Source organism: Cnephaeus nilssonii, assembly GCF_951640355.1.
Source record: "Cnephaeus nilssonii genome assembly, chromosome: 2".
NCBI lineage: Eukaryota > Metazoa > Chordata > Mammalia > Chiroptera > Vespertilionidae > Cnephaeus > Cnephaeus nilssonii.
The window spans coordinates 33,402,694-33,415,448 of record NC_137073.1 but is presented as its reverse complement, the minus strand read 5'-3'; the positions used below and the strand labels follow the sequence as shown (position 1 = coordinate 33,415,448).

The window sequence follows — 12,755 nt, the reverse complement described above, 5'->3', positions numbered from 1 at the left end:
AAAAAATGTATTTATCATCGCTATTTTTTCATGTTGGTTTTTGTACCTCGCAGGTGTGACTTTGCACTCAGTTGCTGGCATTTATGTGTTTTGTACCTTTATGCGAACCTTTATTTTGGGGGTGAATAATGTTCTTGAACAATGGAGTGCTTTGGCAAGTTTATATCCTTTTAAAAATGCTTTTATTCTGGGTTTTGGCACCAAAAAAACCCCACTTTTGAACCATTTCATTCATTTTTCTGTTAAAAATTTTAAAATAAATTTTACAATAGCAATGACCTTTGTTCATATTTGGCAGTGTTTTCTTGGGGGAAATCGAGTAAATTTCAGGCTCCAAATGAATTGCCTGAAAGCAGTTTGAAATGAATATTTCCACATATTGGTTTATAAATTAATAAAATTTATGCACACGGTGGGGGTATGTGGAAGGCAGCCAATCAGTGATTCTCATCATTGATGTTTCTCTCTCCCAATCCCTTTCTCTCTGAAATCAATTTAAAAAAATACAAATTTGCATTTATTTTAAAGTAGTTTTGTCCAACTTGCAGTCTATTTTACTTTAAAAAATCTGGAGCTTCTTTATCATCCACCAATGATGACTTCATTACCCACCAGCCCCAAGCATTGCTGTGGGCCAGGTACTGCCCAAAGCACTCACAGACCCTATTATTTCACTGACTCCTCCCTACAACTTCACCTGGCAGGTTCTGCAATGTATACCCCATTTTCACAGATAAGGAAACTACGGCCTGCAGCACAGACTTGTAATTAAGACACAGAGGTCAGTTCAAACCCTTCTATCCCCTTAACAAGACAGGTCCCTCATGCTTTCACAAGCTTTTAATCATTATTCTTGCATTTCAAGTGGTTTCGATAAAAATCATCTTTAGAAAGAATAAATACAAGTTCCAAGAAGTATGAAGGCATGTTTATCATTTTTGCATACTTGGGGGAGGGGGGGGTGTAAATATTTGAAATAAAGTGAATTTTTAACATTAGAACATGAGAGAAGGGAGATACATATGTCCTGATCATTTCTTGCTGGTTTCATCCCCAGCAACCCAGGCATGGCGGGACCTGCACCCGGCGAGCTCCTGGAGATAACACACCGCAACACTGTTGTTACAGGGCTAACACAACGTTTTGTCCTTGCAGGCTAGAGGACGAAAGAAGCAACTGAAAACTTTCCACCAATTTGCTCTGCGCGCCCAGTTGTGTCGGCCCGCAACCCTGGTATCTGCTGCCCTCGTGCGGCCGCGCCGTGGTCCTGCACCTGTAGGGGAGCGCACCTGAGAGCTTTTGGACGCTGGTGGTGGGTGGGAAGCTTCTGAGGGGGGCTCCTTGCCTTTACTCTCGCCGCCATTGGTCCTGGAAGCGGAGGAGAATCTTCTCGGATTCAGGGCAGGGACCGGGGAATGGTGCCCCCTGACGTCGTGCAAGGCAATGTTCATTGATAACTGGGTTATCTCATCAGGTTCTCTCTGTTACCCTGCAAGGTGAGGACTGGCTCAGGAGGGGAGGTATTGCCCAAGGTAACACACAGCACAATAGTGCAGGGGTGGCCTTGAACCTAGGGGGTGGAGGGCTCTTTGCTGAAGAATTCAAGTTTGAGGGCTCTCTGCAGCAGCTGCTGGTGGAGCTGAGACTGAGACTTGGCCCTGGCATCCTAATGGGACTTAAGAGATACCCCAAGGGGCCCACCCTGAGGGCCAGTGCGGCAGGATGAGGTCTCTTCAACTCCAGCTCCTGCCTGGGCCACGTGGTCCAGGCAGTTTGGTCAATATGAGGTTGAGGACCATCAACTCAGGGACAAGTGTTGGGTATGTGATGCCGGTGATGGTGGGGAGCAAGCCAAAGAGGTGAGGAGGGGAAATGAGTTGCAAGTCTTAGTTTCAGTCCTCACCATCTGACTCCCAGCAATCTCTCAGACTCTTCCCCAAACTCACTTCAACTCCCCACCCCACCTCAGTGGGCAGCAGCACCACCCACCCTTTGCCCAACCAAGCCTTCTGAGGGGGATCCTGAGCCCTGCCTCAATTTACCCCTCTTCCTATTCAGTCCTCTGGTTGGGAGGCAAAATTTCCATAGGTCACTTGTGTTTCTGCAAAGGAATTGATTTCTCTTTGTTCTGAATGATCTTTTCCAGAATGTTTGTGTATCAAACCACCTTGGAATGTATAATGTCTCCTTCTGGAGTGAAGCACAGGCATGGTCCAACGTGAGGCGGATAATGTGTCTCTCAGGAGCAAGGAGCAGGCTTGGCTTCTGCCTGTTATAAAAGACTAGGGTTCCTTAAGCTCAGGGGTTCTCTTCGGTAATACACCTGCAGGGTGCTCAGGTGTCACCTGGCTCTAATCACGTCACCTTGCGGGATTTGGGACTCAAAGAGTCAATGCAAAATACTTAGACTCTAGTTTACTGCTGGTGCTGTAATAACTGGTCCTTCATCTCTGACCCAGGAGGCTGCGCCTTCTCCTAGCATCCAGGAGTCTCTGGCAGGCTGACTGGTGAGTTTGCAAGCAGGGTACAATCTTGGACCTTTCACCGTTCTTGACAGCTTCCATCCTTCTCAGTTCCACCTTCCACGCATTTCTGGCATCTGCCCACTTCTCTCCATTCTCAGCGCCACAGCCCCAGTCCAGGCTCCCATCATCTCATGCCCGGAGGGTTTATTGTTGTGGGTTCCTAGCACATCCCCTCACCCCTTCTCCCTCCTCATCTAGCCTCCTCATGCAGCCAGAGGGGCTGTTCTGAAGCCCACAGTGATCTCCAGTGGCCTTGCTGCTTCAACTCTTCAATGGCTCCTGTCATTTAACAGAATATTCCTTGACCCATGTGGCCCCTGCTGACCTCACCACCTACGTACTTTGTGCTCCTCTCAACGTCCCACTTTATGCTCTGGTAACACTGAACTGTTTAAATCAAGCTGCTCCCTCTGCACGGACCATCCTTCACACTCTCTTTCTTCTCTGCGCAACTCCTACCCATCCTTCAAAACCTAGCTCCCCGAGGCCTTTCTGAAGCCCTCATGACTTCTCAGTGCCATAGTGTTGGAGACAGAGAGGGTGGGGAGGGGCTCAAAGGCAGAGGACAGAATGGAGGGACTTTGAATACTCCACCTTCCAGGCCCCAGCTCCTGCCCCAGGAAAGGAAACCAGTGGGTCCACGGGGCTGCCCGGGACAAAGGTCATCGCTGACATTCCAGGGACTCATTCTGGCAGGCTGCCGGGGACAGTGGGGCAGGTTGTGCCCTGCACAGGGCGCCAGGCCCAGGGAATGGTGAGGACTGAAACCAGGCTGCGTGCAAGGGCCGGTGGCTTTCATCCTTCCGGTCTGCACGGAGGGGCCCTCTCCCCGGCACTCACAGTGGCCTGTGCCCCAGGGAGCGTGCTTTGAAACATTTCTAAAAGAGGTGAGAGCCTCCTCCCCCACCCCCCTGGGGCCGCCTGCAGAGGAAAGCAGTGTGAGAAAGCTGTGCCCCAGGTTCCGGATTCCCCCAGAATTCTAAGTATTCTAATTAATGGCTCCAGCAATTTCTCCAACGTTCTGGTGGCAGCCTGTGGCCTCCTGCGGCCTCTTGTGGCCCTGAGGGGGCTCGCTCCGCAGATTTGCCCCCTTTCCCCCAGGACATGTCCCTTTCCAGGACATTCCGAGGCACATTTTCTCTTCCTTGCTCTCCTCTACCTAGTCTCAGAACCCACCGAAACCAAGAGTCCTTATGACTTTGATTAACTAGTTATAAACCCTAGCTCTAGAAGTTCTCTCTCTCTCTCTCCCTCTTTCTTTCCCGCCCCCCCCTCTCACCTAGCCTTCCCCCTCCCCCACCCCTCCCTATAATCAGCAATCCCTGAGGCAGCAGGGGACAGTAGCCGGGACCTAAGGAATGGTCACAGGGTTCTGACCACTGGCAGGCAAAAGATAACATTTTGACCTACATTACTAGTATGTTTTAGTTCCTGAGCCTTAAGGTGGACTGTTTTCTCCTGGCTGCTTTCGCAGGAAACCAGACCAAGGGATGCGGGGAAAGGCCTAGAGCTGCCTGCCCTCAAGACCTGAAGAGATGAGTTAGTGCCCTCACCTCCTGTCTAACCAATCAGCTCCCAGCAGGACCCCTCACCCCTCACCCACGGTGTCTGGTGGTGTTTGCCCTGTATGTAACCTGCATGCCATGGGGAAGTTCATCCTGTGAGCATCAGTGTCCCGTTCTCCTTGGTGGCTCCATTCATAATAAAATAGCTGATATTTCTCCACGGCAATTCTCCGTGTTTAGTGGTCTGTTTCGTGTTTCGGTTCTGCTACTGCTGTAGACGAAGTCTTTCTGTTCTGTAACACCGCTGAAGTGTCACTAAGACCGGAGAATAAAGGTCACAACCTCACCCCCCTGCTTTGTGACTGGGGACCAACCTTCAGTAAAATGCAGGAATGAATGGGTGTGGGGGCTTAGGCAGGCCCCTTCCATTTTGGGCAGCTGAGCATCCTCAATTCCCTCTGCCTCCAAGCATCCTGTCACCTGTGGCCCTGAGGTAGAGATTTTTATTTCCCAGCCTTGGATACTTGGGGAGTTGGAAGGATGTGGGGAGGCGCAGCCTGTTTCTGTCCGCCCGCCCTGACTGCTCCAGCTGCCTGCTGCAGGCCCTGAGGCCCTCCGTGTGGGGCTGGGCGTTTGGGGAGTCCATGTCCCTAGGAGCAGTCTCCAACGAGAAGGTGGACAGGACGTAGCAGACAAATACCCCAGTTTTGGTGCAGCGAAGGGGGAGGGAAGCAGGTCATTCTCTTGTGGCAACTGGGTCCCCACGGTAACCTGGCCCCCGCCCTGCGGTGTCTGTGAGGTCACCTGCCTCTCCCAGCTGGACGTGGGGGCCGCCCCTCCTTCCAGATCCAGCCTGATGGGGATTCTGCTGCTGGTGGTGAAGCTCTCAGTGCTGGTAAGTGGGGGTCCGGGGGTAAAGGGGGGAGGGGTTGGGCCACACACCTGGCTCTTCACAGCTACCTAGGAGCCGCCGGACCTGGTGACCCGTCTGAGCAGGGAGGCTAGGTGACTGCTTGCCTCCTGGATAATCTGGCAGCCCCCAGGAGCCCCGCCCCAAGGCACAGGGCCGGCATTTTCTCTAGAGAATCACTCCTGTGGGATAGGCATTGCTTTTCCCATCCATTTAACATATCTATATATATTTTATTGATTTCAGAGAGGAAGGGAGAGGGAGAGAGAGAGAGAGAAACATCAATGATGAGGATCATTGATTGGCTGCCTCCCGCATGCCCCACACTGGGGACTGAGCCCACAATCAGGGCATGTGCCCTGACCGGGAATTGAACTGTGACCTCAGCTTAACCACTGAGCCACGTCGGCCAGGCCCCATTCATTGTTTTAAGACACGCAAATGCTGATGACTGGGGCCACATCTCTGAGTTCTAGCTGCTCAGTGGGCTGAGTTATCAGAAAAGGGTCCCCTGGGCCGGCTGCTGTGGCACAGAACGGGGGAGATGACATGGTGTAGTAGAAAGAGACGGACAGTTGGATTTGAATCTTGGCTGCTCTGCTCTTTAGCTGTGTGACTTTGGGCAAATTATTCTACCTCTCTGAACCTCCATTTTCTCTGCCATAACGGACCTTATAGGTCATGTGGGATATAGGAGGCTGCTCTCCTCCCTGGTTTCCACACTATCAGCTGGTGGGGGTGGGGGCAGATGCCATTTCCTGCCTCCATCCTAATTCCTCCTGTAGTTGGACCCCTGTGTTCCCTTCCTTTCTCAGCACAGCTCCATCCCCTCAGCTCTGCCGATCCCCCATATGGGAGGGCATACAGTCAACCCCAGATTGCTGCCTCTCACCCCATCCCTTAGGGCTCCAGCTGGTCCTGTGGACAAGGACACACGGGGTCCAGATTGGTGGGTTGGTGTTACTCAGGGGCTGGGGGCTTCGGGGCTCTGAGGAGGGGCTTCTCAGCTCCAAGACTCTAGTGAAACTTTCTCATTTACAGACTCTTTCCCCATCCAACCCCACTTCCTCCCCATGGATGGGAGACATCATGTCCACCCTGTCACCCAGGACAGAAATATGGACATCATCCTAGGTCCCTCCCTCTCCTTCACCCCTCTCAGTAGGTCAGTCATTCATTCATTCTGTCCCTGTCCCCCATGCCTCACACTCTCTACCCCTAATGACACTGCCCTTTGCTACCAGCTGTGCTCATGATACCAAGAAGCAACGATGTGCAGAAAAGCCCAGATGCTTGGGAGAAGAAACTGACCTGGATTCAAATCCTACAGGATTAGAGGGCTGAGGGGCATGGTCACTCCTATGTCATCGACATCATCATTATCATCACCGTCAGTCAATCTCCTTCAGTCTGGAGTTCTAGAAATAATTATTTAAATCCACAAGAGAGAGAACCACATGTAAGATGAGACACTTTCTAAGAGAACGGAGCCCTTAGAAGTGAACAGATAAAGATCATTCTTATATGTGGGGTATCTGAGGCCTCAAGAGGAGGAGGGCCTGGCTCAAGGTGACCTGGCAGCCCCAACCACTACAATAAAACTCAGGCAGGGTTCCTGCCCCCACTGAGTGACGCTGGGTGACAACTGTCTCCCCTTTTCCTGCAGCTGGTCCAGAACCGGGTCCACCTCTACAATGTTCTGCTCCTTAAGATCATCCTCTTCAACCACTGGCTGTCAGGGCTGCTCCAGCAGGCCCAGGGGTCCTGCAGCCAGCAGGCCCACCCCCTGCCCGTGCTCACAGCCTGCCCAGCGGGCTCCGTCCTACGGGCTGGGTTGGCACTGATGGAGGTCCCTGTGTGGCTGGTTCTGAGGGTGCCCAGGCTAGTGTGGGCGGGAATGCTGGGCTGTGCCCGGGCCCTGGGCCTGGACCCGAAGCAGCGAGGTGCCTGGGAGCAGCTGGGTCTCTCTGCGGCCACCTGGATGGACCTACTCCTGTCGTGTCTGCACAGCCTGATGCTGGCGGCCTTGCTGCTGCTGCTGCTCGCCTGCAGGCTGCTGTGGAAGGCCCACCGCTGCAGCCTGGGCTGGCTGCCCAGCAAGGTGGGTGGCAGGGTGCAGGGCACGCTGCTGAGGGCAGGCCTGGGGTGCTGGGCATGACCAGGGCTGGGCTAGAGGGCTAGCCGTCAGGCAGTGCAGCCCTGTGAGCTCGTGGTGGCCACCTGCCCATCCTCTTCGTCCCTCCAGGCTCTGTTGGAGAACCAGGTGGTCCTGGGGCTACTGGCACTGACGAAGCATCTGTACTGGTGGGTGGAGAGCACGATAGTGGTTACCGCCTGGCACCTGGCCTATCTGGTCACTTGGACCACCTGCCTTGCTTCCCACCTGCTGCAGGCGGCCTTTGAGCACACAGCCCAGTTGGCCCAGGCCCAGGCCCAGGAGGCTGAGCCCCAGGAAGCCGAGTCTTTATTTGAGTCCCCATTCTTTGAGTCTCTGGTTCTCAAGGCTGGGCCAGTCCTGCCAGAGCGTGAAACCATTGGAGAATAAATGTGTCTTCATCTGCCTCTCCTGGTCTTGCCTGGTCTAGGGTCTCACTGGGCTGGAGGGATGTGTGTGCACATATGTGTGTGTGTGCATATATATGTATGCATGTGTGTGCCTGCATGCGTGCCCTAGGGCTGCCTCTGGGAAGGAAATCACATTCTTTGAGCACATGATACATGCCAGATAACCATCTCAGACACTTCACACACGTGATTTTGTTTAAATCTCATAGTAACACAGGCATCAGGTTTGATTAGCACCATTTTCCAGATAAGAAAATTGAGCCTCAGAAGGTTGAACAATCCCAAGGGCCCAGAGTAAATCAGGGGGAAAGCCAGCACTGGACCCTAGATTTTTTGTTTCCCAGAACCCCTAACTTTCTCTAGGCCCTGTCCCTGGTTCTCAGGATTGTTGGTATCTGGTGTTTTAGAGGAGATGGGTAGTTAGAGACTCTGGCCTTTGGGGGGTGCCAGGGCCTCACATTTCAGAGATTTAGAAAATTCCTTTGAGAAGTAGTTACTCCTGAGTCAGTCTGTAGCTAACCCATCCATTCATTTACACACTTAGCCAATTAATTCCCACTCACCCTTCCATCCACCCACCCAATCCACCCACCCACCCACCCACCCACCCACCCATCCATCCATATGTCCACCCACCCGCCCACCCACCCACTCAACCATCCATCCTTCCATCCTCAGCTTATCTACCCTCCCACCTACCCATTCATTCACCTGCTCACCCACAAATCCATAAACAGATCCATCAACAGATCCATCCATCCATCCATCCATCCATCCATCCATCCATCCATCCTTCAGCCTGTCTACCCATCCGCATACTCACAAATCCATTCACAGATCCATATATCCATTCTCTCCTGAAAGAGGGAAACATCATTATCTCAGCACTCACCCCTAGCTGCCCAGTCCTGCTGAGGGATGGCTCATACAGCTAGGAGAGTTCAAGCTGCAGTGGGTCAAATCCCCCAGACACCACTTAGGTGAGTGATATGGTAAAGTGGAGGGGAAGGGATGATTTCTTGAGAGTTGGCAATCAATTTCCACTAACCCCCAAGCCTGAGGGCGGTGTGAGTACGGGAGGATGTTCCAAAGAGCTCTGCCCTGCTTTTCCTTCTCCATTCTGGTTCCCAGGGAAGTTAGGGCAGGATTTCTGTCCTGCCTCCCATATGGACCTGCAGATGGCCCAGGGTGGGTGTGCAGTGAATTTCCAGGCTCTTCCTCCAAGTCCGAGGAGCAGTCCCAGCCTGTCCTTGTGGGGAGACTTGTAAAGGGCTCCGGTCTGGCCAATGAGGCAGAACACCTGCTGGGGAGGGCTCTCCACGGCCCTGGGATTCCAGGACACACACCCAGCTTACAGGGCAAGCTGGGTGCAGAAGTGTGCGCCTGGGGGGTAGGGAGAACGCCCCAGTGCAGCATGGGGAGCTGGATGGGCCTTGCACTGCCCAGGACCAAGCCGGTGCTTGACAAGGCTGGGGCCTGCAGGGCCTGAGGGAGGGAGGGAGGGGCAGGTGGAGAAAGGCCTCAAAGGGGGAAGGGGGTGCCTGGGGAGAGAGGACCGGAGGCAGGATGAGCTGGAGGATGGATGGGCTGAAGGCCAGGACCAGCCGGGAGGTTCTGGGCCGTGCATGTGATACTGCTATCTTTTACTTCTACTAAATTAAAAAAAAAAACCACCAAAGATACAGAGACGTTAAGGTAAAAATGTTTCCTTGTTCTCTGGTTCTAAGCTGGAGGAAAACATGGTCCACTGTGTCCCGCACGTCTTTCCAGGCTGGGTTCTGGGTCTGCCCTGGGCAGTGTGCAGGCTGGAGAGCTGGGGAAGCCCTGAGAAGGAGAGGCTGGTGAGAGGACGCGGCCCTTCCCACGCTGAGCCAGAGGCTGGAGGAGAAGGCCTGGGGCAGATGCTTGGGCGCCATGGCTCTGCCCTGTGTCTGTGACCTTAGATCAGGCTCTCACCCCTCTGGCCCTCAGTGTCCACGTCTGTGCAGCGTGGGGTGACCAGGTGATCTCTGAGGAGACAGTCAGCATTTGAGAGACCTCAATGTCCTGAATGCCCTAGCTAGGAGTTGGTCTGGGGCTGAGGAGGCGCCAGGCCTGCGTGTGCAGATCTGTGGGCAGGGCCCTTATAGGAGCTGAGATCTGGTTCCATAAAACATATGCGTCCAGGCCCTGAGTGTAAAGGACCCTGGAGTCCTGGGGCTGGGGCTGTGGAGGAAGGGAGGGAAGAGAATCTGCCCCTTGCACACAGTGGGCAGATCAGAGGCCTTGGGATCAGAAAGCCTCAGGCTTTGAATCCTGGACCCACAACCTCCTGGCTGTGTGACCTTGGGGCTGGTTCCTGAACCCTGTGAGCCTCAGTTTCCCCACCTGTGAACAGGCACAAGCACAGCACCTGGGGCCTCCCAGGGCTGTTGCCTTGTCTGTGCATGAGCAGCACCTGCTCCAGGCCTGGGGCGGGAGGTGCTGGGAGCCCCTGGGAGCCCAGCCCCCTCTCCTGGGCCTGCCACCTCCCCAGGGGCTACAGGGACCCCGTTCTGAGGTCAAGGGTGAGGGCAGTCAGTCTGTCTGTCTCAGGCCTTTGAGTGTGAAGGGGCCCTGGACTGCTGGGGGGAGGTGAGGGGACGAGGGCAGGGTGGGGGGAACTGGCTGAAGGGCTGGCCAGCAGCTCCACGCAATCTGTCTGCTATGCAGCCGGGGCCTGGCCTGTATTTATTTATGCTGAGCGTGTATTTATATCAGCCCCTTTCTCATTAATAGGGCAGGAAATGGCTGGAATTGTTACATACCTGGCGGCCTAGGGGTCCTGCTGGGCCAAGACACACAGGGCCCTGGCCGCCCTGCGATGACTGCGAGGGGCCCCCTCCTCAGTCCCAGGCTTAGTCCCTGGCCTTTCGCTGACCTCCCTTGCATTGAGCCCCCTGCCTACACGTATGAGCTCCCCTTCAAGTCCTGAGCCCACAGCCCTGAGAGAGGGGCTCCTTTCCATCTTCCCCTGCCCCCCCCCCCCTCTGCTCCTGACCCTCCCAGCCCCAGAGGAGAGGCAGTTAGGGGCTGTCACTGTGCAGCTTGCAGGATGGGGGCTGCTGGGCAAACCCTGGGCAGGGCAGTGAGAGTACGGGGTGAGGAACCAGAGTCCTTGACTTGGGATGGAGCCCTGGGTGGGGCTCTGGGCAGGAGTGAAAGTGGGGGGACATGAGGGGCCCTCCTGAAGCTTAGGGATTGTCCCCAGGACTCTGCTCCCCACCAAGCCAAGCCACATGCATGCTTCGACAGAACCTGCAGCTTCTCCCCACGGGACCCCAGTCCATGGAGGTGGTCTCTGTGTTTACCACCCAACAGGGGCCTGACGGGGTGGGGGCTCATCCTCTCTTGCCTTCCTGGCCACCATGGCTAAATGAGGTTCCTTGCTCGGGGCCCAGCAGCCCCTCTCCGAGCCCTCATCCTGCACTCAGACCCAAGCCAGCATCTCTCTCCAGGCTCCAGCTCTTGGGCGCGGGCCCCAGGTGGGGCTGCCAGAGCTGAGAGGCGCGGCCCCCTCCCCAGAGCACTCGCCTGACATAACCTATTAGTGCTCCTCGCCTCAGCATGCTCCCCCAGCCAGCCTCCCCGCCCAGGCCAGACTGTGCTGGTCCTGCTGTCCCTTTCCCGGGCTGCTTTGCCAGGACAAGGTTAGGAGGAGGCTGCGGGAGGCCCAGCCACCCCACAGGGCAACATGACTGCTCACCCCTGCCCTAAGTTGGGGTCCTGGGGCTGCTATCCACCCAGAGGCCTCGTTTGGCTGGGCCTCCTGGCAGCTGCCTCGTGGTTGCAGGAGCCTGACCTCCAACCTCTGCCCAATGCAGCTGCCATGCCCTCCTGACTCGGAGTCCCGAGCTGGAGCCACTGCGTAGACGTGGGGACTGAAGTTGGAGGATAAGGGGCCTTCCCTTTGCCCTCATCCCTGATCTCTCACGATCCTTCTAGGGTCTGGTGGAAGGGGGTGGGGAGGGGACAGGAGGTGGTGGTATTGAGGAGGGGGCTGCTGGGAGATTTCCAGTTCCCTGGGCGGAGGCCCCTGGGTGGTGAGAGGCCCCCGGGTCAGGTCTCGGGACTCAGTGCAGGGGTCTCTGGGTTTCTCCCTCCCATCATGGGGGGCAGATATGCTCTATGGGGACAGGAGGGCCAGGTCCCTGGGAGGGCACCTTCTCTGTGTTCCTTAGAAATGCTTTTTCCAGACACCCCATTGCGCCCCCAGCCAGCAGAGCCCCCGGACCAAGCCCAGGCCAGGGCAGGCCCCTCGTTGCTCCTCTAGCCCGGCCTGGCCTGGCTGGTGGCCTTGGACAGGCTGGCTCATCTGGGAGCTGCCACCTATGCGTTGGGGACACCCCATCCCACAGAGGAGCTGTGGGAAACGGTGGCAGGTGGGGGTGCCCAGTGAGTGGGAATGCCTCTGACGACCTCAGCTAGGCAGCTGAGTGCCTGGGGTTGGGGGTCAGCGGTCAGCCTAGCTGGGCTCCTGCCCCTCCACTTCCCAAGTGGAGAAGCACTGTCCAGATCAGGGTGCTGACAGGGCAAGGCTGCATCCTCCAAGATGCTCCTGGGGTTGCCCCATCCCTCAGACCCTGCCTTGAAGTCAGGGTAGTGCCTCCTCCACGGCTCAGCCAAGGATGTCCAGGTTGCCTAATTGTGTGGGGCTGAGAGCATCTGTGTGGGAATGGGGAGAGGCTGGCATCTGCCCGCAAGTGTCCCCCACAAGCTGCCTGTGGTTAAAGGGACCTCGGACTCCTTGTTCCTGTTGGGCTTCTGTCTGTCCCTGGCTGTGCGACCCCGGGCAGGTCCCTGGGCTCAAGCAATGGCGCATAAGCCTTTGGGCTCTGCGATTCCTGAGTCAGAGTTTTTGGGAACCCTGAACCCCTCTTGGCCCTGGGGCCTGTGGGCTGGGGTTGGGGTGCTGGAAAGGGCGTGAGTGGGGAGACCCCTTGGCCCAGCCCCCAAGGCCTCAGGCTTCCTGGGTCCAGGTGCTGCAGCTGAGCCTACAGCCACTCCTGCTCAGACTGCACACATCTGGAGCTGTGTCCCTCCCCCACCCGGGCCCACATCTGGAGCCCAAAGCCGGCTAGCCGACTAAACACAGAGCATCTGGGCCCCAAAGAGCCTGCTCCCAGGTTAATGAGACCCATCTGGGCCCCTGGCTGCTGCTCCGACCGTCTCCACAGAGGAATGCTGGCCGCACATCTGGATGGCTGGAGCCCTGTGGCCGCCCTGCCTCAC

At 55.8% G+C, this 12,755-nt stretch overlaps 1 protein-coding gene across 1 annotated transcript; it reads left to right on the top strand.

Annotated features, from left to right (window-relative positions):
* Positions 1 to 4,168: 4,168 nt before the first annotated feature.
* Positions 4,169 to 7,485, top strand: TMEM270 (transmembrane protein 270; the record flags this gene model as incomplete). Its single annotated transcript, XM_079789627.1, has 5 exons — positions 4,169 to 4,185; positions 4,620 to 4,704; positions 4,848 to 4,925; positions 6,607 to 7,041; positions 7,186 to 7,485. 5 exons carry the CDS (start codon positions 4,169 to 4,171, stop codon positions 7,483 to 7,485), a joined length of 915 nt encoding a protein of 304 aa, XP_079645753.1.
* Positions 7,486 to 12,755: the final 5,270 nt, after the last annotated feature.